Below are 23,154 nucleotides of genomic sequence, written 5' to 3' on the forward strand. Positions count from 1 at the left end.
ACTGGAATATGCTCATAGCAATATTCTGAAAGGCCATATTGAAATAATGTTTGCTAGACAATAGGGACCAGTGAAAGGTAACTCAGCACTGCATACCCAACACCACAAGGCAGGTACTCACCCAAATTAAGAGCTGAACTAACACTACATTTCCTTTCCTACATGCCAAGTGAAGGGCTGTGCGCCCATCCCCATCTCCGCAGGTCTCATTCACTTCTTCCCGGGTTCCATGGGCCAGGAGCAGGATGACAGTCCTCAAGTCCTCATCAGCTGTAGCTTGTAGCAGATGCTGGCCTAAAGAAAGTTCCAGGCACTGCAGCGGGGCAAGGAAGAGCTTCTGTTCATATTTAGCACGTATCCAGCGCTCTTTTTCTTCCCTAGAGAAGCAAAAAGAAAAACGCCATTCAAAAACTGGTTCCATTGCCTTTGTGTGATATATAGTCACCTTTGGAGACAAACAATCCAAAACCACACTGCCATACAGAGAGGCTAATTAGCAAGAAAACATTTTCTTCTTGTAAATGTCAGCAAAAAAGCTTCCCTCAGAAACGTTTCTTTTATGCCGGATACGTGCGACAAAGTTTATGACATCTACACATTTCTCCCCTGGCTGTACCTGGCCAGAGAGCTACACTACCTATTGAGTTCATGTACCAGCCTTTCACCTCCAGAAACAGAGGTTCAAGCATGCCTTGGGTCACAAGTGGAACAAGTTTGGTGCCATGCAGTTTGGCATAGGGCAGCAAAACCGGCCATCTCTACTCAAGAGAGACCCAAGACTGGAGCAGCCAAGCGGAGCTCCTGGTCAGGACTGAGATGTGCTGGCAAAGCTACACAGGGGAAGTGTGCACAGAATTTGCCTGCATTGGGCCTAGACGTAGCCATCGGCAGCACTAAATTCCCCAAAGTTCACTTCCATGAAAAAACGGACTCCTGCTTGCATCTAAAGAAAGAAAAGGGAAATGACTGAAAGATACTGACTTGCTTTTTCAGGCTGTCAGATTCGGCCACTGAACAATAACATCCCAATTTGTTTCAGAATGGGACAGAGGTTCAGGAGGTTTTTATTTTTTAAGGAAAATCTCAGGACTTCGAAGCATCATTTCCTCTCACTGTACCAAGTAAGCACCAAAAGCTTCCTAGATACAGTTGAATTGTAGGATAATGCCACATTTTACAAGTAACTCCAATTTCTATTAAAATCTTTTCAACACACACTGATGTGCTTTGGGGGAATCTGGTCACAGGCAAATTCCCATTTATAGGGGCCCTTTGCCTAATACTTCAGGTATCTGTATGATAATCAGTCTGTCCTGTGAAAACCACATACAGCACATAGCAGGAAAGCTACTTACTGGTGACATTTTTTCCCTCTCAAGTACAGAAAGAAAAGCTCTGTTTACACCTTTCAGCAGTGTTTACACTACTCCCAGTAATCTAGTGTCAGGTTAGCCCTAATCTGTTTTTAAATACTTATGTAAACAGATAGTTCCAACAGCAAATCTGGATTAGTTTTGCATCACTTCCTGGTACATGTGGAGTGACCTTACATTGACCCCTCTGGATGCTTTCATGCAAAGCTTTCCAAAGCATGCACTTTTCTACACAAATGACAATTCAACCTATAACTATGCAATATATAGTCATTTTTCCCCATAAAGAAAAAGTTTTTCAATTTATTCCAAAAATTATGGCTTGGACAATCCTTCAAATGGCCACCACACTCTGAATAATATTGAAACCATCTTGTGTGCTGAAAAATATCCTGTGATGCTGCTGCTTAAAAGTACATTCTATTTTAAAATATTCAATATGAGAAAAGAAAACTTTTGAATAATGTTAAAATTGTGACACAAACATACATTGACAGGGAAGGTTAATACTCCACTTATCTAGGGCTGTTGTGTACAAATAAAATCAAACCCAACAAGTACCAGTGTTGTGAGAAGGATGGAATAGCATAGCTCCAGCTGCCTAAAATGTTATGCATATTGTGGAGTTGTGTCATTTTGGTATTCTATGCACTCTTAAAAAATAACCACAGTTGGTTGTAAAACTATTATTTATCCAGGTCTTGTACATCTCCAAGTCAATGGAGTAAACAGGTACAGTACTTGGAAAGCCTCATTTAAAATGTTTTAATATTTGTTAAAAATAAAAGTATGTATAATATACCAAGTATTTTATAAATATATAATTCACTCTTACAAAATGGGCAGGACTCCCAGATTAAGTGCATTTCACAGCATTATTTTGGGACCACTGCCTAGGTCAGGGCACAGTCAATTTATCTCTCTTAAAATCATACATCCAATTTTTTTCAAAAGCTGCTTTTACCCAACTGCTCCACAACAAAACATTTAAATCTTAAATTTAAGGACTGAAAGGGCACTGGGGACCAACAGCAACAGCAACCAGTAGTTGTTTCTGCAACAGGTTTTCCCAGTTCCAATCCCAGCTGTGGCATCAGTTGTGGGGACCATGACTTGAACAGAAATTGCTCTTTGTTCAGAGAAAGAAGCTGTTTTGAACAAACCTTCTATTCTACTCACAATCCAACTATGAGAAAAAGGATTTTTGTTTTGTTTTTATTAAAGATGAGCGTAACATCAGTACGAGCCAAGAGAGCGGATACTTCAGTGTGCACAGACGGAGCAACTAAACGTGCCAGGATCAGCTGGAAGTTTTCAGCACCTTAGGTTGCCAAAGTTTTACAAAATTCATGAGAATGGATGTTATGTTTACACTATTTTTTAACAGTTTGTCTATTTTTCCTCCACAGCATTTACATACGCTCCAAAAGCAGTTTTTACAGAGGAACATTAACTCTTCTAAAAATGTGTATCTTATGCAAAGGGGCAAAAAAGCTGCTTGAGAGTGATGCAAAGGCTTATCAGACAAAGAGAAGCTGTCATTTTTGGATGGCCTGGGGGAATCAGGAATCAGCCATTAAGCTCCAAACTGGGACCACATTATCACCCTGTTTCAAAAAGAGTAAGGAGGACAGACCACAAACTTGTTAGGTTATTATGGGTAATCCATTAATAGGGTCTGTCTATGGGGATGGGAACAGGCCACTCACCCTTGCTGTCCTGTTGGCTTAGGGGGGGGAAGGCAAAGTGCAGGACACAACCGGTCCCCCTCAAAGATTTCTACGGCTACATAACCTGGTGAAACAAACCACTGTCTCGCTCTCTGACTCTTACTGTGTGCTGTGAGCAGAGTTCTGTACAACCATAGTAAATCTGTTGCAGGGCTGGGCAAAGGCTAGAGTTACTGGTAATCCAAGATATTCAGGAAATGGGAGAGTCTACTTGCAAGAGCAGGGTTCTGCATTCTATATTAGACTCTGCTACTGTGTCATCTCATTGGCTTGCTCTGTGACCTTGAGCAGGTTACTTAATTTTACTTTACTTCAATCTCTTCAATGTGTAACATGGGCATAATACTCACCTACCTCCTATGGGTACTGAGTCTCTTAATTAATTAGGGCCAGATTCTACCACCCTTGCTCACATTGAGTAAAGCCTTGATCTATAAGTAGTCCCACTGAAATTAGTGGGACTATTTGTGAAGTAAGATACAATTCAGGGTGGGTAAGTGTGGCAGAATTTTTTCCTTACAGTCTGTAAAGCACCTTGAGATCCTCAAATGGAAGATACTTCAATGTCAATAATTGTTTCTAGTTTGCAAGACTATTTAAAAACAATTCTAGACACAGTAGTTATTGGGGAATATACTGGATAGCAAGTGTCAGTCTGTTATATATCTAGACAGACAATAGCCATTTAAGTACATTCCTGATGAATAACACAGAAACTTTCATCTGAATACCACATGACCTGCCTGGCTAAAGATTCCCAAAATTCCACTTGAGGGTTCTAGCGGAAAGCCATGGGAAGAGCAATCAGCGCAAACACAAATAAAAAGGCTTTAAATGTTTAGCACATCCTGGGACAGCTCATTTCTGACCTCTGATGGCAAGTGAGGTTCCAAACACAACCAATGTGCAAAATGAGGCACAAGTGAGACATTCCATTTGGGTATTCCTATAGCAAATCCTATAGCCTACCTTTGATTGGCTGACCATAGTCTGGAGCTGGCAGTGTGTTCCCCAAACTCCCCTGGGTCGGTACGTTAAAACTTCAGAATTACACCTCTACTCCGATATAACACGAATTCTGATATAACGCGGTAAAGCAGCGCTCCGGGGGGGGGGGGGGGGCAGAGAGAGACGGGGCTGCGCACTTCAGCGGATCAAAGCAAGTTCAATATAACGCCGTTTCACCTATAACGCAGTAAGATTTTTTGGCTCCCGAGGACAGCGTTATATCGGGGTAGAGGTGTATTACTCTTTTGAGTGAAAATCCAGAAAGGCTCACAGACATTCTCTCCTGCTGTATTTCCCCTAATACAGGCTAGCTCTCCTTTGGTGTGAGTGATTTAATTGAAAATGGAAAGTTCTCACGATTTTCCTGGAAGACTGTTTTGGCTCCACTGTACCTGCTCACCCTAGGAATTATGACACTAAGACATAAATACTGTAACTGTTTCTCTGATGTCACAATTTCATTTCTGGGATCCACAGCTTGTCCTGGTTGAGCTTTCATTTTCCCAAAGGAAGGCCAGTCCAAGAGCAGAGTTGTCAGCAGTAGATCACTTAACCTCATTCCAATCCCCTGGAGGACCACTGTTCACATCCCCCCGTTAGCTAATGAGCTAAAAAATGAATGATTGGAACGGTCAGCAATAAGCAGAAAGAGGAAGCATAGTACTTCATTTCAGCCTGTGCTGACATACCTTTAAATAAATCAACTGCATAAGAGTGAGAGGAAATGAGAGAAAGAGCAACTAATCAGGAGAAAGACACTGAACCAATCCCTAAAAATAAACGTGCAACTAAACATCTGCTAGTAAATATTTTTCTTCTTTTCACGTGTAACCCTGTTAACCCCTTTTCTGGGTAACCTCGTCTGTGCTAGAGACCCCAGATGTAGCCCTAGCATGCCAAATCCTAATCTTAAACAAAATTAGCTTGCTTGTTTACTGTGACTTCCAAAATTCATTAACATACTTTTCTCTGGATCAGAGAGCAGGCCAAGGCCAGCTCCTCGGAGATGTTACAACATGATGTGTCTGGATCTTCTCTAGCTTGCCTGACCCAGGAGAATGCATGTGCTGCCTCTCCCAGTATGCAGAAGGACACAGCCGTTCTTCAATGACCTTCAAAATATAGCCTACTTGCACTGTACTTTTTAAAAAAAACACATGTGCACAGGGTGGATTAATAACACCGGTCTACAATTTTTGAGACATCGTCTGCTTCAGAGATCAAATGTGCTATTTATTATGTATTTTGATGTGCTGAATTCAAATATGACAATTAAAACAACTGATTGGCTACTGTTTCTAAGATATTTAAGTTTTTACATTTTATGTCTATGTATATTGTGTAGATAGTAGAGTTTTAATCATAAATTGTAAACCTAGGTCTTTTCATGTGTTTATGGTTGCTTTACATGATAATATTTCACCTGTCCTGTTTATGTAACACTTTAAAAATCAGCAAAAGGGTTATATAAATAAAATTTATTATGATTATAATCATCTACAAACTAATGGATAAACAAATAACACTAACAACAAGCAGAAGTACAGTAAATTAGATAAGGTGGTGCTTGCACCTTTTACCTTTATTCAGGTGAATACCAATCGATTTGAACCTTGTTTATTGATATAAACTCAAAGCCTTGTTGTCTATATAAAGGTCTGATACAACTGAATAATCATTATCATGTTGTTCCTCTGTGTCAAGGAAGTGATGATCCACTAAGTCTTGACCAAAAAGCACCATCAATTTCCTAACTTTAGTATGTCTCCATCATCACAGAACTCTAATCCACTTTAGTGTGAATAATGAAAACTGGGCCATGTTTCTGATACTGTATATGAGCCAAAGTTTATGAGAAATGGAACAAAACTCAACCCTCAGTTTATTCTGATCTAATTAGGTGCTTGCTTCTCAAGATAATGTCCAATTATATAAATTACTCTGCTAGCCACATCAGATCACTATTATGGAAACATAAATACCGGGGATTGTAAAGGAGGGGGACAGAGTAGGTAGGATGAGAGGGCAGAAACAGCAAAATTGTTTAAGACACAATTATTTTGCTTCATGAACTTGATTGTGTTGTGTGCTTGCATGCTGGAGCATACAATACTCATTTAAGAGTCCAGACTCACTTCTACTGCATCATTTGGCTCTCTTTTTTCTATCAGAAATGCAAGTTTATATACCTGACACAGATCCAGGTAAAAGCTTAATATTGCTGGCACCATTCCTACTCGCCCTCCATACATTCACTTCTATGTCCAACCTCCTTTCCCCTCCTCAAATGCCCTAAGTAGAGAAACCAGAAAGCAAGATAAGGAAATAACATGCACTTTGGAAGCAGAAATAGTGTTAGTATGGGAATTTACAATTCATTGTTTAGTCAATACAATATATGAGAGATAAGCCTGGAGAACTTGCCCTGAGAATTCACCAGCCCAGGCATAAAATCTACGAGTTCCATCTTATTAAACTGATAAGAAAAAAAAATATCTTCTAGTCACCCATTATCTAAAATTATTCACCCCAAGTAAGTAGGTGAATGGAATGTTGCAAGGTTGTATTATAAATGCTACAAAAAGTGGGAGGTGGTTTATTGCATCAGGAAATCACTATCATGCCTATTTCATGTACCAGCCAAAATACAGCGTTTTAAAATGTATTTTTATCCCTCAACCGATATAAAAAATGTATTTTTATCTCCCAACCGATATCCCCCAACTTTACAAAAATACGTAAACAATACACCTACACTGTCATAGATAATGCTTTATCTGAAACAGTCTCAGCTCTCACTATATTTTATATATTTGATAACTCAAAGCTTAGCACACTGTGTCAGTCACATTTATTTTGCCATTTATGGCTGCATATTTAAGGCAACAAGTTTACTAATGTTTAACAACTTGTAACCTGGCTATCTCAGCATGAGTTGTTCAGCCTTGCCAGCCTGTGAGAGGGATAATGCGTTGGTTCCAAGAAAGTGAGGTAAACCCCCAACCCTTCAACACCCCCTAAAACTGGCTTTACATGCATCTCCCGTAGTATCCCAGGATGTGTCATTAACTTAGTGATTCAGTATGTACGGAACATGTCTCATACAAGCAAAGCTGCAACCTCATCATAAACTATCTTGGCATTAGATCATGCTGCAGATTTTCTTTAAAGAAAGCTATTCAAGACAATATGTTTCAGTATTCGATAAATTATCACCTGGTTTTATTGGAATTTGCAATGCAGTGTTTTGGTAGGGAAAAGCAATGGAACAAAGACATTTGGTTGGAAGGGTGAGGAAGGAGGCATTTACAATTTTTAAAAACTGTGGACTGGAAAGGGGGGGGGGGGAAGAGAGGGTAAGAAGAATGGGCTAGCAGCAAGGAATTTCCAAAGTGTCTTCCTGCCTCTAGCAAAGCAGGAACTGGGAGGAGAGGCATGGAAGAGGAGCTCGGAACAAAATGCTGAGAAAACAGAGGGGGCTTCCTCTCTCTGCAGGAGAAGACCCCACTCTATTGCAAAGTAAGTGCTTAGCAGTTGACTGCTTCCTCACATGCATGCCTTCTCTCCTAGGCTGCGTTGCTAAGGGGGAAGGAGCACAGGCCTGCTAGGGATGTAGGCCCCTGGCCAACAAGGGGGCCGCAGACAGCAAACAAAGACCGATGGATATTTATTCCTTAATTACCAAAAGCCTTTAAGAAACTGGCCACTGTAAATCCCACATGCCGAGAAAGGGAAGCAAAGGACAAGGATTTATGTGCACTAGGCCACAGAGGAAATAAATATTCCTGTGGCTCTTGATCAATATTATGAGTGTTTTGCAAAGCCGCAGGGTGTTTTATGAACTTTAAGGACAGAGAAGGATAATTAAATAAATAAAATCAACCTATTAAGCTTATTACTTCTTACAAGTTACAGTTAGATACATCAGGCAGATGAAATAGGGCCATGCAGAAAAGCTGTGGAGAGGACAACATCCAAATGTATTGCGGCAATAAGCAGACAAGCAGGGCCTACAATACTTGGCCAGTGAGTTCAGGGCCAGTCAATGCAGGGAATCTTGTTGAGAAATGCTTTTATTCTCTGTTGTGGGCAGAGAAGCTATCTGGATGAGGATGGTGTTCAATCTATTTCTAGTTTACTAGAAAGGAGAGGTGTAAAATTCATAATGCAGTGTTACAGAACTACTCCACATTCAAGTTTATTCTCATTTCATAATGAATATGAATACAGGCCCAATTTCTCATTAATAACAGGCCTATTTTTCACATGGAAATGCTCCCTCCTCCTCCCCACAACTTATTTTATTTTATTTTATTTTATTTTAAACAAAGGGAGCTTCACACCAAAAGGATGCAAAAGACGCATTTTCTGATGTTTTGGAAGTTTCACCTGATATTTAACAAAACAAAAAATCATTCATGAGAGATTCAGTAGCCCACAAATCAAAAAGTTTTTCTATCAGTAACTCCACAACTGTACTTAGTACTTCAGTCATACCATTACAAACTGATGTTACAAATTTCAGGAGCTCCTAATAGCAGCGATTTCTTATACAAGCATTCTGACTTGAATCATTCTATCAGTTTAATCACTTATTGAAAGCTAATCATCCTTTTGATTTTCTGAAGACACCAGCCCTGCATCTCTACTTCGTTTCGGACACTCCACCACCAAATAGCTGCATTTCATGTGTTTTCAAGCTCTGTTTTTCAGTGCTGCCATGAAATAACCTGAGCTTCCCTCAGGTGCTAGACAACTGCTGGAGTTACTACTGTATAACATCAATAACCAGCCTGGCCAGGACATCAAGGCTTACTGACATGAAGTGAACTGGATAAATATACTGTAATTGTGGACTCTGCTACACTATATAAATCAGCAGTAAATTGAGTGTTTTCATTGCAGTACACACCACTAAACCTAATAATTTGTAAGGCACATTTGATAAAATAGATCACAGCTGAGGATTACTCTGAATGTGATTAAATAAAAGTCACACAACATAGTACAGGGAACACTGCAGATACTAAGGAAAGCTTTCTTAAGTTATCAAAGACATGACAAGGTTGTAAGTGTGACAACTATAAACCCTATAAATATGTTATTAAGTCTTTTCCTGTTTCAAATCTAACCATATTTTCTGTCAGACATGCACTTCATAAACCATGATGCCTTCCAGAGCTTGTATCTTCTCATCGAAGCCAAAACAATTAGTAATTTTTAGACAGTACCTGTACTACCAACAGCTGTAAAGAAAGGAAAAATCATACAGTGAATCGTAACACTTTTCAATGCATAGCTTGGAAAAATCTGTAATAAAATTAAATTAAACACTGGAGGGGGGGGGGAGAGAAGGGTGGCTTGTGGGCCATGGAATCATTCAAACCCAGACCACAACAGAAGTGAACAAACGTTATCTTCCAATAGCTGTTTGAAGGTGCACAGAAATTGAAAAAAGTTGGTGCCATCAGAACAGTTTCTAGCAGACAGATGTCCCCACCCACAACACATTCCTGAGCGCCCCCTCCCTTCCATATTTGTTTTTCTTGCAGGCAGTGTCATCACTAGGAGGCGATGGATGTATTCAAGGGACACAGAGTACATTATTTCGTCTCTCACAGAGATGACCCCCCGCTAAGAGGGCTGAGGCACGCTGTCAGAGCAGCATGGGGAAATTTACATTGAAACTATGTATCAGCCCCTATTATATAGAGCCTGGCCAATCTGGCAACTTTTAAGCATACTAAAAATTAATTAAGAAGAAGAAAGTCACCAAAGTTATTTTACAGCGGATACACAAACAAATTATAAACCCTGGAGTACATTCTTGGTGATTCCTTAGACCTTAGTCCATCCCATGCTTTGCTGCACATTGGGCTACCCATATTTGCCACCCTTGCCTGTTAACTGCCCTTCTCTCCACATCTTCCCATTTCATGTTGAGGTTCTTGATGTTGTTCAGAACTGTTCGTTTCCATGTTATTCACAGTCTTCCCCTCTTTCTTCTTGTGTTTTCTGGCTTCCTTTCAAGGGTGGTATTTGGTAAGCGTTCTTTTTCCATTCTCAACACATATTCCAGCCCTTGATTTTTTAGATTATTTGAGAGTAATTTTTCTGACTTCTTCATTCGTCTTCCTATCTCTATATGTTATTCCCAATATTCTTCTCAGACATTTGTGATGAAATGCATCCAGCTTTTGTGTATCTTTCATGTTAAGTTGCCATCAGGGCCATCCTTAGGCATATGCTGAGTGCGGGGAAAGGATCGCCCCCTGCACTCACCGGTGGCAGGAAGTGGAGCCACGCGGCCCCAACCCGCTCCGCTTCCCTTGCTCCGGCCCCAGCTATGTCACTCGGGTTTGGGAAAGGACCACCCCGGCTCTCACCGGCGGCGGGAAGCAGAGCACCGTGGCTGGGAGCTGGCGGAGTAGAGCGGGCGGGGAAGTGGAGCAGGCTGCTCCTGGCTCCTCGCTAATCCCCAGGGCCACTCTGGGCCTATGGGGCCCCCCAAAAGTGGCCCCCCACAGCTCCTGCCTCTCAGACCCAAATGGCTAGGGACGGCCCTGGTTGCCATGTCTCACTACATGTTGTGATGGCAATAACAATTGCTTTGTACACATTCAGTTTTGTCTTGAAGGAGATTTTTTGAGTTGCCAGATGTTTCTGAGTCTTCCAAATGCAGCGTTTGCCTTCCTGTTTCTTCTTCTTCTTCTTCTTTCCTTGGAACTAGTACCATCTTGGCTGATGATACTTCTAAGGTTCGTAACATTGTCCACCTTCTCCAGTTTCTCCTCTTCAATTTTGATTTCTGTCCCCGTAGTCACCATTAACATGACTTTACATTTCTTTGCATCATTACTTCTTTTACTTGGTTTGTGCATTTTTGTAGTCGGCTGGCATCTTCACTGATAACAGCGATGTTGTCAGCAAATTCTAGATCAATTATCCTCGAATTGTTCCATTTTAGGCCATATGTTATCACTGTTGCATTGTTTTTATCCATAGTCAATGACTGGCATAAACAAAAAAGGAGACAGGATGCACTCCTGCCTTACACCTGTCTTGATGCTGAATGGCTTACTCCATCCATTTTTATGCGGCATTTTGAGTTGGCATAGAATGCCTTCATAATGTTGATTGTTTTGTTGGAATTCCATATTGTTCCACAATTTTCCACATTGTTTCTCTGTTTACACTATAGAATGCCTTTTAAAAGACCACAAAATTGATGGCAAGACTGCCTTGGAATTCAGTAATATGCAAATAAAGAGAGTATTAATTGCAATGGTATGCCCATTGCATTTCCTCATACATGTATAATCTGATTTATCTAGATATCTATTAAGTATGTAAATGATAAATTTCCATTGTGTGATTTCTTAAATGCAGACTGATTGGAAATTTCAGTTTACAATTTAATATATAACACTAAGTGTTAGAGCATTGCATTAATTTGCTGGTTGCTACGGGTATCTATCTCCCATATGGAGACCACATTTCCGAAAAGTGAAAGCATTTTTTAAAGTTCCATTCAAGGGGTTGAAAAAAATGCTCTCTCTTTTTTAAAAAAACAGCATACCAATTTCTATGTTTATGCTAATTAGTCACACTAAAGGTAAACCAAAAACTGGAGACTTGCTTTGAATGGACATTTCAATTCAAAATGAACATGACAACATTTTGTGCAAATGAAGGCAGTTTTTCATCATATTATTTATGAAAAAGTGACTATTTTAATATAAATTATACCAAAATCCATCAGGCTTCTGCTTTCATGTTCATATAATTGTAGAGTTTTTTGTACAATATTTAAGCAGTAGAAAAATGTGACACAAATATTTCAATGCATAAATTTCAATAAATCTGTGCCAGGTGAGAAGCAGACCGAGGTAGTCAAGTGAGGTTCTCAGAGACCCAGTGTAATGTGGCATATAACAGGGATGTACATCAGCAATGTACTTTACAGCTGTTCTTTCTGTGATGCGACTATCACACTGCATTAGGGATACCATAACAGTCGCTGATGTGATCTGCTTTGGAACATATCGCATCATAAACAGATGAAAGAAGAGAAATGAGCTTTTCTTCTGCTCATAATATTATAAAGTGGATAAGTATCATAGCGATGAGTGCACCAATGCTTTACAAATAACGAAAGGGAAAAATCCAGGCTCCACCCAAGAGCTAATACACGTTTGTGATTTACACATTAAAAAAAAATGTCTCAAACAGGGACTTGTCTATAACCAAAACGGATTGCACAGGAGTAGTTGAGTTGCGTGGGAATGGAAAGGCCTGGGAAGACCTGAGATACAGAATCTGTATACAATTTTTCTTTGAAGACTAGAAAACAGAGGAGGATGTTCATATTGTGTATATGTGGGTGCTTACATAGAAAGTTTAAAATCACTAGACAATCCCAAACTCTTGCTAATGTTAATGTCTAAAACAACCTACATTTGGGCTACAAAAAAAGAAAATTACCCTGTTAACTATTAGAGAGGCAAGGGGGTGAGGTAATATCTTTTATTGGACCAACTTCTGTTGCTGAGAGACAAGTTTTCAAGCCACACAGAGCTCTTTTTCAGGTCTGGGAAAGGTACTCTGAGCCTCATGGCAAAATGCAAGGTGGAACAGATTGTTTAATATAAAGTAGTTAGCACATATTGTAAGGGACCATTCAAGGTAGAGTAGTCTGTTAACACCTCTGCAGTCATAGGACAAAAAGAGGGGGTTAGTGGGTTACAGATTGTTGTAATAAGCCATTAATCCAGTGTCTTTGTTCAGCCTGTGATTTGTAGTGTCTAGCAGAGTAATGAATTTAAGCTCTCAGGCTCGTCCTTTGAAAGTGTTGTGCAGGTTTCCTTTGAGGACGAGGACTGTTAGGTCAGATATGGAGTGATCGCTTTGGGAAAAGTGTTCATCCACAGGTGAGAGTGTGTTTTTGTCTTTTATCATTTTCCTGTGTGAGTTCCTTCAGGAGAGCAGTGATTGTCTGGTTTCACCCACATAGTTGTTATCAGGGCATTTAGTGCACTGGATAAGGTATACCACATGTTGCATAACAGGCCACTCTATCTTGAATAGTCCCCTACAATATGTGCTAACTACTTATGCTAAGTATCCAGGGTAGCCTTGTTAGTCTGTAGCCACAAAAACAAGGAGCCCGGTGGCACCTGACTCCTGGTACTTATGCTAAGCAATCTGTTCCACCTTGCCTTTTGCTGTGATTCTCGGAGCAGGTTTCCCAGACCTGAAGAAGAGCTCTGTGTGGCTCGAAAGCTTGTCTCTCTCAGCAACAGAAGTTGGTCCAATAAAAGGTATTACCTCACCAACCTCGTCTCTCTAATATCCTGGGTCTGACACAGTTACAACTACATTGCATACTGTTCACCATGTTAGAACATTACCATTTAAAAACAAATATTTTACCAGTGAAACCATCACGGCAGATACATTTGTTATGCCTCCATAGAAAACAAAAACACTCTTTGGGAGGAAGAAAAAAAAAGATTATACTGGCTCATACATATGAAATTATAGCTAAACAAAAATCTTCAGTACTAAAACTCAGTACTTGAGCACAGATTATGAAAAAAACTTGCATTCAGAGCAACAAGCAAATGAGAAAATGTTTTGATATTGTCAATGTCAGAAGCAGAGAACAGGCACAATTTCAGCTGAAGTTTTAGTGCATGAAAACCAAAGAATACATCACAAAAATATCCAAATTATAAATGGTAATTGAAGTTTTAATGCAGAAAGTTCTCCTTGCTTTGCTGCAACTGACCTCTATAGTCTTTACCTCCCTTTCCAGTGACTCCATTTGAGACCCTTCAATCATCACTGCTTCCCTTTCCAATCCTTTACCACTATGAGCTTCTCTTGTCTCCTCTGTCAGACACTGTAATCTCTTCTCTCTCCCCCCCAAATCTCTCTTTGTCCTGCTTACCATGACACCTTTCATCTCTACGTCTTCAGCCACTCTGGGACTCTCTTATTTCCATCATAATTTAATCCAAGGTTCTGGAGCCAAAACTGATAGAAGTAGTCTGGTGGTGTATTAACAATGTTTAAAATGTCACATCACTGACTGCCACATTTTGTGATAAAGCTCTATCTATTGGCGTAGTAGGTCAACTGAAGGAGTGCCTTCTTTTCATCAATACATTATATTCCCCCTATAATTTAAGAGCTAAATTAGAAGCTAATGGAGTACAGGTGCTCAGCACCTTTGAAAAATCAGGCCAGAAGTAACATTTAAAATTGGCGTTGGGAAAGTGCATCGTCCAACATTTTCTGAAAGTGTACAGCATCTCAAGTACTTCCTCTAGAAACAAAAATCAAACTTACTCTTACCAACAAAGTAACCATTAATGAGTTGTTTAATTGCAATGAGGAAAACAGAAGGCCTTGTGTAAAATGCCTGGCTAGTTCTGGCTGCCCAATTCTCCTATCTCATGCACTGTTTTGAAAAAGTGCCATGAAAATGGAATTCAGCTGAGTTCCAGTGAAGAACTTTCACAGTAAGTTAACAGTTGTTGACATGCTTGTAGGCACTGGAGGAAAAGGAAAGGAAGGAGTTTCATTCTGAATGAGTTACCTGGGATTTCAGTTGTGCGATTCCCATTTACTTTAATGGGAATAATACAACTAAAAAACCTGCACAAGTTTTTGAGAATGCTCTCCTAGATGCCCCATAAGGAATCACCACAGTCCAACTGAGTTTTGAAGGTTCTCTGCTACTCTTCTAGTCTAACATCAATGAAAAATTGCCAGGAGCATGGCCCTTGGTGAACACCATCCTCAGCCCACTATGCAGCCTCACGCTGTGGTATTCTTTGGGCTGCCAGTGTGCTGCCAATGTAACCATGCTGCCAGGAAGAAGGTGAGGAGGGAGATGAGATTGTGATGTCGGGGGAAGAGGTGAGAAGAGAGGATAAAAAGATCTGCTTAGTTTTACAAAGTTAGAATAGTCCCTTGGCCAAAATGTTTGGGTGTCCAACTGGAGACACTTAAGAGGGACCTGGATTTTCAGTGGGTAGGTGCCCAGCACCTTCTGAAAGTCAGGTCTCTCTAAGGTGACTGAAGTTGGGCACACAAAATCATTAGTCATGCCTGGAAACTTTTAAGCTTTTATGGTTTAGTAGCAATAGGCTCAGAACCTGCATTTGTAAAATATGAAAAACGCGCATAAAATCTGACAGCTTGTAAGCAAAAGAAAATATGCACAGGTGATACACGCCAACTGCAAGGCCAAGAAGTTCCTATTATACAGAGATTCGATGGAAGTATCTACAAGGAATTTCAGATGTGCACCAAAATGGATTATTCTGTTCCAATTTCCAAAGCAATATTTGCTTAAAAGACTTTGCTGTTGTTGCCATTTTCCTGCATAGTCTCTTCAGGTCACATTTGGAAATTATTTAAAAAAAGATAAAATGTCTAATCTGTTACCAATTAGAAAAAACATGTGAATATTATTTTCTAATTTGCGACTCTTGAGTGTGTGTCTCAAAACCAGAGAGAAGTAATTGAAATAATTATGTCTGCTCCTGAATATTTCTATTATACTCTTGAAATAAGAGGGTGGGTATGTCTTCTTTTGCCTGATGTGCCCTAGGGCTGAATGTATCAATAAGTACATCAAAGCCCTGAACATGAACTGCCACAAAATTGTAATTTCTACAAAGTGCGTACATTGGTCCATGGCAGCTGCTGCCCAAGGGCTGCCAAACTGATTAGTTAGCTTCTAATGGGCTTTGTGCAAAACTTGGATGGGGGAGGGAAGTAGTAAGAAGGGAAGGAAAGTTTAACAGTAAACACTCAGCCTGCCATGCTATTCAAGAAGTCTACTAGCAAAATGACTAATTTTCAGAGGACTATTGATGTACACGCTATAACCCCATGATTTATAATAGCAGCAAAGATGATTTTTTTTTAAACCCAGATGCAGTGCGACTTGAGTGACTAACTCCTGAAAATTGGTAATTTCCTGGTGGTTAGCAGTAAAGGGCCTACCAATGAGAAAGCAGAACATGCTAATAAATTTATAGTGCGTTATATGCCAATTAGACCCCTTCAGCCATTCAAGAGGCAGTGCCACCAATCAGGTTATCATTCCATAAATGTACTCTTTAGAGCTGATCTCATCACAAATCAATCTTGCATTTAGATTTCCAAAGCATAATTCTCATTAGTCTTAACCCAGAAATATATTTGTGAAACAACACACTGGGGTTATTTTTCCCCTCTAAGTGCCCTCTCCCTATACCCTGAGCACAGTTATTCTTCTTGTGTACAGTTGTGTCTGTACTTCAAATGGTAAATAATAATTCTGAATACCACATTAATTCTGTACAGACCCAGATTTATTACAGACTTCATACTTGGGAGTTTCACCGCCATTCACAAGCCATCCGTGAATCTCTTGGTTAAATTACATCCTTTTATTTAATCATACACCATGTATTATTCTATCAATACAGTGACTCATATTAGATTCATCATCTCACACTTTTTTCTCACAATGACACCCAAAAGTGCCAGATACCCAATAATGGCTTGGTTTGGCATCACAGTCAGCGAGGAAAAAATCAAGTATAGAAAGAAAAAAAAATCCAGTCTGGTTTCGGCCTGCTCAGTACATTTTCTACCCTGGCCACTGTTTTTGATACCTCTTGGTGCTTATATCTATACAAGAAACACTGTATTTTGGATTACATAAAGTGTATTTCCTTTCTTCCTTCTCTGCTGAATAAGGCCACATAAGGATTCTGGTTTTAACTCTGACTCAATGCAATGTAAGATGCACATAAGTCAGCATTCTAATGTCCAAAACCATGCCAGACTCATCAGTTTACATTTTCACTGCATTGACATGGATCAAGATGCTAATATGTACAGGCAGTACAAGGCACCTGAGATTAATAATTCGGAGCACATTTTCCTCACACCACCTTCTTTTCTTTCAGCAGTCTTTGAGATCTGAATCTGACAAGGGTGTCATGTAAACATGCTGTTATATCACTGTGTGGGCCTTTACATATTTCATTTCAAAACTACTTGCCATTTGTGCTAGCAGTTGATCAAATCTGATCTGATTGAACTAAATGTTACATGATTTGCCTCAGTAAGTGTAGCAGTAAGTTCTGGCACATGCTAACAGCACCATCAGCAGACAAAAACCTAACACAGCTATTGCATCTCACTAGTTCTTGCAGCCATACACTTATGGGGGCTCAGAGAAAAGTCTCTGGAACCTCAGGAGTCTGTTGATTGAATTGCTGCCAAGGAGAGCAATGAACAAATGCAAACTCTTTCTACCATCTTCCTCTATAACTTGCAATAATATTAACAAGCTGTGAGATATTGGCAGACCCCACAAAGGGTACTAACCTTCTGTACAGACCTGAGTGAATGACTGATTTTTTTGGTTTGGTGGCCATACTGAAAGATCTGAAAAAATGTTTGGTTCCTGCCAAAGCAAAAACGCATTTTTTTTTTAAATGAAATGCTGAGAAATGACATTTTGAAACGTTTCCATTTAAACAAAATGTTAAAACTGTTCATTTAGAAAATGGTGAAACAACATTCTGACTTTTGCAAGTTTTCCCCCTTGTTTTTTATTTGGTTGAAACTATTTGCCAAATTTCACCCGACCTCTCAAATAGTTTCGGTCTGCATTTTTTGGTAAATTTGCTATTTGCTAAAAAAATGTTGCCCAGCTCTACTCATGTGGACAACTGTCGTACAGTTATAGAATTTCTATCACATAAGCAAAATGGAGTGCACTTAACAGGGACTGCATGGCTCAGTGGTTTAGAAATGGGCTGAGCCTTTCACTGGTCCAGGTTGGTACTGAATTAAAGTCATTGCATTGAATGCAATCCACTTTTTGCCTCTCAATTGTTCTCCAGAATCCATGTTGCCATGAAACAAAAACAAAACAAAGTGTCCAGTCCATATGGTAATAAAGACTTGAAAACATGGGGAGTGTACATCTATTCAGGGTTATTCTCTTTTTTTTAGCAGACAAGCTGAAACAATAGCTATGCGAGGTGCAAACTGGCCCATTCACTGTGCTTACTCTGAAACCTACAGATGACAATTTAAATGTTAATATTAACTAATTCACTGCTGATAATTTTAGCAGAACCATCACACTCAGGTGCTTATCCTACAATTCCAGACTACCTCCCCCATCCTCACTTGCCGACAAAAACTCCAGCTGTCTCCTACTACCAGCTTTCCCAACAACTTTTACAATGCAGTTATGAATTGCCAATACGAAGACCTGTGGGTATGAAAAATTGAAAGTATGTGGACAGCATGAAACATGTCAAATTTATTGTCAAGGGAAATAACAGCGGGGCAATTTTACTGAATGTACTCATCATTTCTAAACTTAATTAAAACTTCATTTTAAAGTTTAAATAAAGCTGCAGCTTTATTTAATCTGCCATGCTAGAGGACCTGGCTCCATCTTGCTGCATTGCACAACAGGCTTAGGTCATTACATATCATATGCTCTGTGGCCTGTATTAAATGAGTTAGTAGTTTTAGTTCCGTTCCTAGGGGACAAAGATGACATAAAAAAAAAAAACCCTAACGCGACATCCATATGATATCCTTGTTTGCAACCTTAGCACTGACCGACCATGAGCTAAATGGCCAGGGAGGCCAAATTAGTCTCCTATCCCTATGCTAGAAAGTCCAAGTGAGGATTGAAACTCATTAGTGGGCAGTGTGAAGCAGCTCTCATTTCTCACAACCTATGTTGCAGCTATTCTGCAGATAGAGAACTTCAGTGTCTGCCAGTCTGACATCTTTCATGAAGACTAATTCTGAACACTAAAATTCACTGAAACAAATTTCCAAACCAAAGGGAAAAAATGGACTTTCTTTCCTGCTCTCTTGGTTTGTGTGGCTGGGAGCGCTAAATTTCAGTCTTGATAAGATTTTATTTTGCTTGCTATAGAAAAGCTACCTCTGCCCTCACCCATTTTAAGTTTTGCAGAGCCTTTCCATATAAACATATGAACAGTGTCAGAAGATGCCTCGGCCTTGGGCTGTCACCTGCATTTTATTTCTACTTAACCTCTTAAATAACTTTGGAATGCACTTTGTCCCCTGATGGGCACCGTAATGAGATCCAACTGTCAATCACAGCTCCATTAGTGTGGACAGACTTTCACTTCCTGAAACAATTTATTGGATTCCCAGAAGCAAATGGGCCTTCTTCCTTTTCAGCTCTGTTTTTAGGGGAGCTATTCAGAGGGAGTGGGTATCCCTTCTGTTCCTGCTGAGCTGCCTTTGTTTCCTCCGTTTACTCATGAAAACAGTTTCCTGAGTTTACCCACCTCTTCTGTCCTGGGTAGGCCAAGTGTTTGCCAAAACTTTTTTTTTTTCTACTGCTCAGTTCACCAGCGCTATACAAAACCCACCAGCTGTTTCCAGCTCCTGGCTCAGGGAGAAAGCGAATTTTACTGTTAACCCCTTCCCAACATAAAGTTACTTCTAGAACTGGAACTTGTTGGGTAGTGGTTTAATTTCATGCAGAGAATAGAAAAGATACTAGTACAATCACAGGCTGCATTTTCCCTATGAAAAATGGACAGAGTGGGATTCTAAGGTACCTATTTTTAATTTGTCCCTGCTCCACATCATTTTAGTTTGATGGCTGCTTTTGCTTTCCTTAGCTTCTCTTAGTTAAATTCAAATTGCAGCTCAAGATAATCTTACTGATAAAGGATAAAACTGCTTTATTTGAAACACTCTCTTTAAAGCAGCGTTTTTATTTCACTGAATGTATGCAGTTCTTATGGGGTTTGTTTGCGATTTGAAAAATTGTTTTGATGAGATAAAAACTTATTTTATTTAAAAATATTCCAATTTTGCCCCAAAGGAATTTAAATGGTTAGTTAATCTTTCTGCTTCAAGAACAACCCACTGAGTAAATACAAGGGCTCAAGATTATATAAAACAATATTTTTTCTTCTACCACTGGTCTTGAAGAATCAAATACACTGCACAACTGCAGTTCAGCATTAGCAGTATGCCCTTTTAGTATAAATCAGTTTAACTTTTAGCCTGGGAAAAAAAAAATTGAAACAAGAGGATAGTTATCTCTAGCCTTCTGTGATTCTCAAGTCAATAGTAAATTGGGGGACTCGTTAGTGCCATAGAGATCCAATCAGGATGAAATTATGCAGTCATGTAAGAAATAATATCTATTAGGCTAATTTAATCAACGAATACTTTACAGATGAATTAGAATGCAGAATCCAATTATTTCAAACATTTGGACTGTCAGCCACTGTGTTTTTTAAGCAGAAGGGAGGTTTAGGGAACCTTTTTAAAAGGCAGTGAATGAGGTGCACTTATAACAGGAGAGCTTATAACAGCAGAAAACTGACAACTACAATCAGTACCTTACACTGATCAGACAGATCGCACCCAAGCGGGCCTAATCTAACCATTCTACCCAGCCTTTGCAGCACATTTCTCCTGTATATTGGCCCAGACAGCTTGATTTGCTGTCTCAGTGACTGATAATTACTGTCTCAAGTCTTTATAATTTCCCCTTGCCACTCACCCTTTAAAAAAAGTGTTAAAATTCTTTTGCTATGGTATTTCTTCTTCTTTGGTTTGTTTTAAAGATAATACGCATGCGAGAAAGGTGTTTCTGTTTCACAACTCCCCATTGGTTGGCTATAGTATCGTCTACAGAAAGGACATACTGGTTAGCAATGCCAGCTAGAGGGAGAGGATGAACGACACTTACTACTAAGGAAGGAAAGGGGGAATTATTTTAGAAGAAAACCTGAGTGAAATGGGTCTTGCAGCACAGTTTGGTCCACATCACACTGGACAGCATGAAGCCTTAGTCACAATTGTTACTAGGGCTGCATATACATAATCCATATTCTAGGTCCAATATTTGTATACCAAATAGAATAATATAAATTTTGCCCATACTTGCAGGAAAAATCACATTTTACCCACCCAAAGACACTCTTTCCCCCTACATTTTCTTTTCTCTGAGATGAGACCTTTGAGTCCTTTGCCATAGAACAGAAAAATAGGAATTGCCATAATGGATCAGATTTATGGTTAATCTGGTGCAGTATTCGGTCTCCAACCGTGGCTGGCACCAGATGTTTCAGAGGAAAGTGCAGAAAACCTTGCAGGACAGGATGTGGGAGAATCTATTCCCCAGAACAGTTTTCTTGTAACCCTTAATAGTCAGAGATTGGTGTAAGCCCCAACAGAAGTTTTTAGATTCCTTCTTAAACTGAGTTCTGGAGTACTGTAAAAAGTCACAGACCTGTCTCCCAAGAGTGCTCTTGTCAGGAGGGACCGTCCACTGCATTAACCACAGAAAAAGTTCTTCCAAAGCTAATAAACTAGTAATTATACTCAGGCGAAATTATGAATAAATTATGCCAATTCCTCACTACAAATATGGGCAGTAAATCTGACCTTTTTTTTTTTGGAGAAAACATTTGATTAGTGGACAAGCTTCTTTTGAAAGCATATGTCCACTAATCCAACACTTTTGGGAAATGCTAAAATGCTAGCAAACAGGAAGGGAAATAAGATCAGGAAAAAACTAGTAAATCTGACCCCTCAACAGCCTGGAAAACCCTGGTAAGTGGAAACTTCATCTTGTGGCACTCTCCTTCCAAAGGATTCTCAAGTGAATACTGAAAGTTAAATCTGTGCTCTGTGAAGGTACACATAATGGACGATACTGATGGTTACGTATTTCTTCTATTAGGACACTCGCTTTTTCAGCCAATGAAAGAGACACAGATGCTGTGAAAAACTTGTTTCCTTGTTGCAGGATGCGTACTTTCTGTTGCTTTGTATGTTTCAGTATGGCAATTCTTGAGTCATCTAGCTGGAGTCTTGAATACTTTTTTGCTCTGACATCTGGAGCAGTTAGCAGATTCACTTATGGAATGACTCCTGTGCTCATTTAAATCTTTAATGCTCTTCTGTCCAAATTATGCCTTTTCATGTGATGAATTAGTACACAATGTGGGAGGGACAACTTTCTGTAATCTGTGGAATATCAAATATTGATTACTTTGGGAAACCAAAGAAAAGAGTTATAAGTAAACTGTTTTGATTGATAAGAAGCAAAAGGATACTTCATGCAGTGGTTCAGTGAAGGCCTTGATGAATACCTTAAGGACTATGGTGAGTCTTCACTGAAGGCATTCAATAGCATGGGGAAGATTAAAGATATTTATTGCTCAACAAAAACAAGTGAGATGTGTGGGTCAACTGGGATGGGATGATTGCAATCTGCTGATGAGACCAAGTGTAAAGCTGACACTTGTAATTTTTGCACAGCTAAAACAAATTCATTTTCAGGCTCTGCTATAGAATATATAAGATGTTGGTTATCTCCTTTTCCTTACCCCAGTTACAGAAACTCATTCTAGAATCAATTCTTGCAGTAGATGTTCTTCTAGATGACATCAGCATTTCTTCTACTTTGGGAGCATAGATTATTTTCGATCATCTCCATTTTAGTAATCCTTATGCTTACAGAAACCTGAAATAGCTGATCCAGGAAGACTGAAAGCGCCTTCTAGTGAAATTTAAACCACTTCTGAGAATCAGATCTCCTGGGCTAATGGAAGGACCATTAAAATGACTAATTCTATTCTAATTTGTCTGCACTTCCTATGTGAAGAGAAAGTGGGGAAAGGCATATATAAATTGACTAACTAGTTTTATGATAGCAAAATTACTGCCTTATCTTTGAGATTTTTTTTCCTGTGGAAATGTGCATCTTACTTTGTTCTGTGCTGAGGCAGAAGCATGTATCATTGAATTTCCTGATGCTACCATGATCTGCTGCAACTTGGAGTATTTCAGGTTCTGTTCTTCCTAATGGACTGTTTGGAGACTGTGCCAGTCCATGTTTATTGTTGCACTTCTTTTACATGAACAGATGTAATTGGTAATTCAGCTACTCAGCTGAAGAAAAATATTGTTTCCTGGTCTGCCTTTTGCACCTCCTGGCA

At 39.5% G+C, this 23,154-nt stretch overlaps 1 protein-coding gene across 5 annotated transcripts in view; it reads right to left on the minus strand.

Annotated features, from left to right (window-relative positions):
* Positions 1-23,154, minus strand: part of AGAP1 (ArfGAP with GTPase domain, ankyrin repeat and PH domain 1) — a 661,893-nt gene that overhangs the window by 9,973 nt on the left and 628,766 nt on the right. For all 5 annotated transcript variants that reach the window (XM_054043263.1, XM_054043261.1, XM_054043262.1 and 2 more), the window contains one exon: positions 122-377. In XM_054043263.1, coding sequence (XP_053899238.1) covers positions 122-377 — 256 coding nt within the window. The remainder of the gene's footprint in view (positions 1-121; positions 378-23,154) is intronic.

The sequence above is a fragment of the Malaclemys terrapin genome, chromosome 11 (assembly GCF_027887155.1).
Source record: "Malaclemys terrapin pileata isolate rMalTer1 chromosome 11, rMalTer1.hap1, whole genome shotgun sequence".
Taxonomy (NCBI): Eukaryota; Metazoa; Chordata; order Testudines; family Emydidae; genus Malaclemys; species Malaclemys terrapin.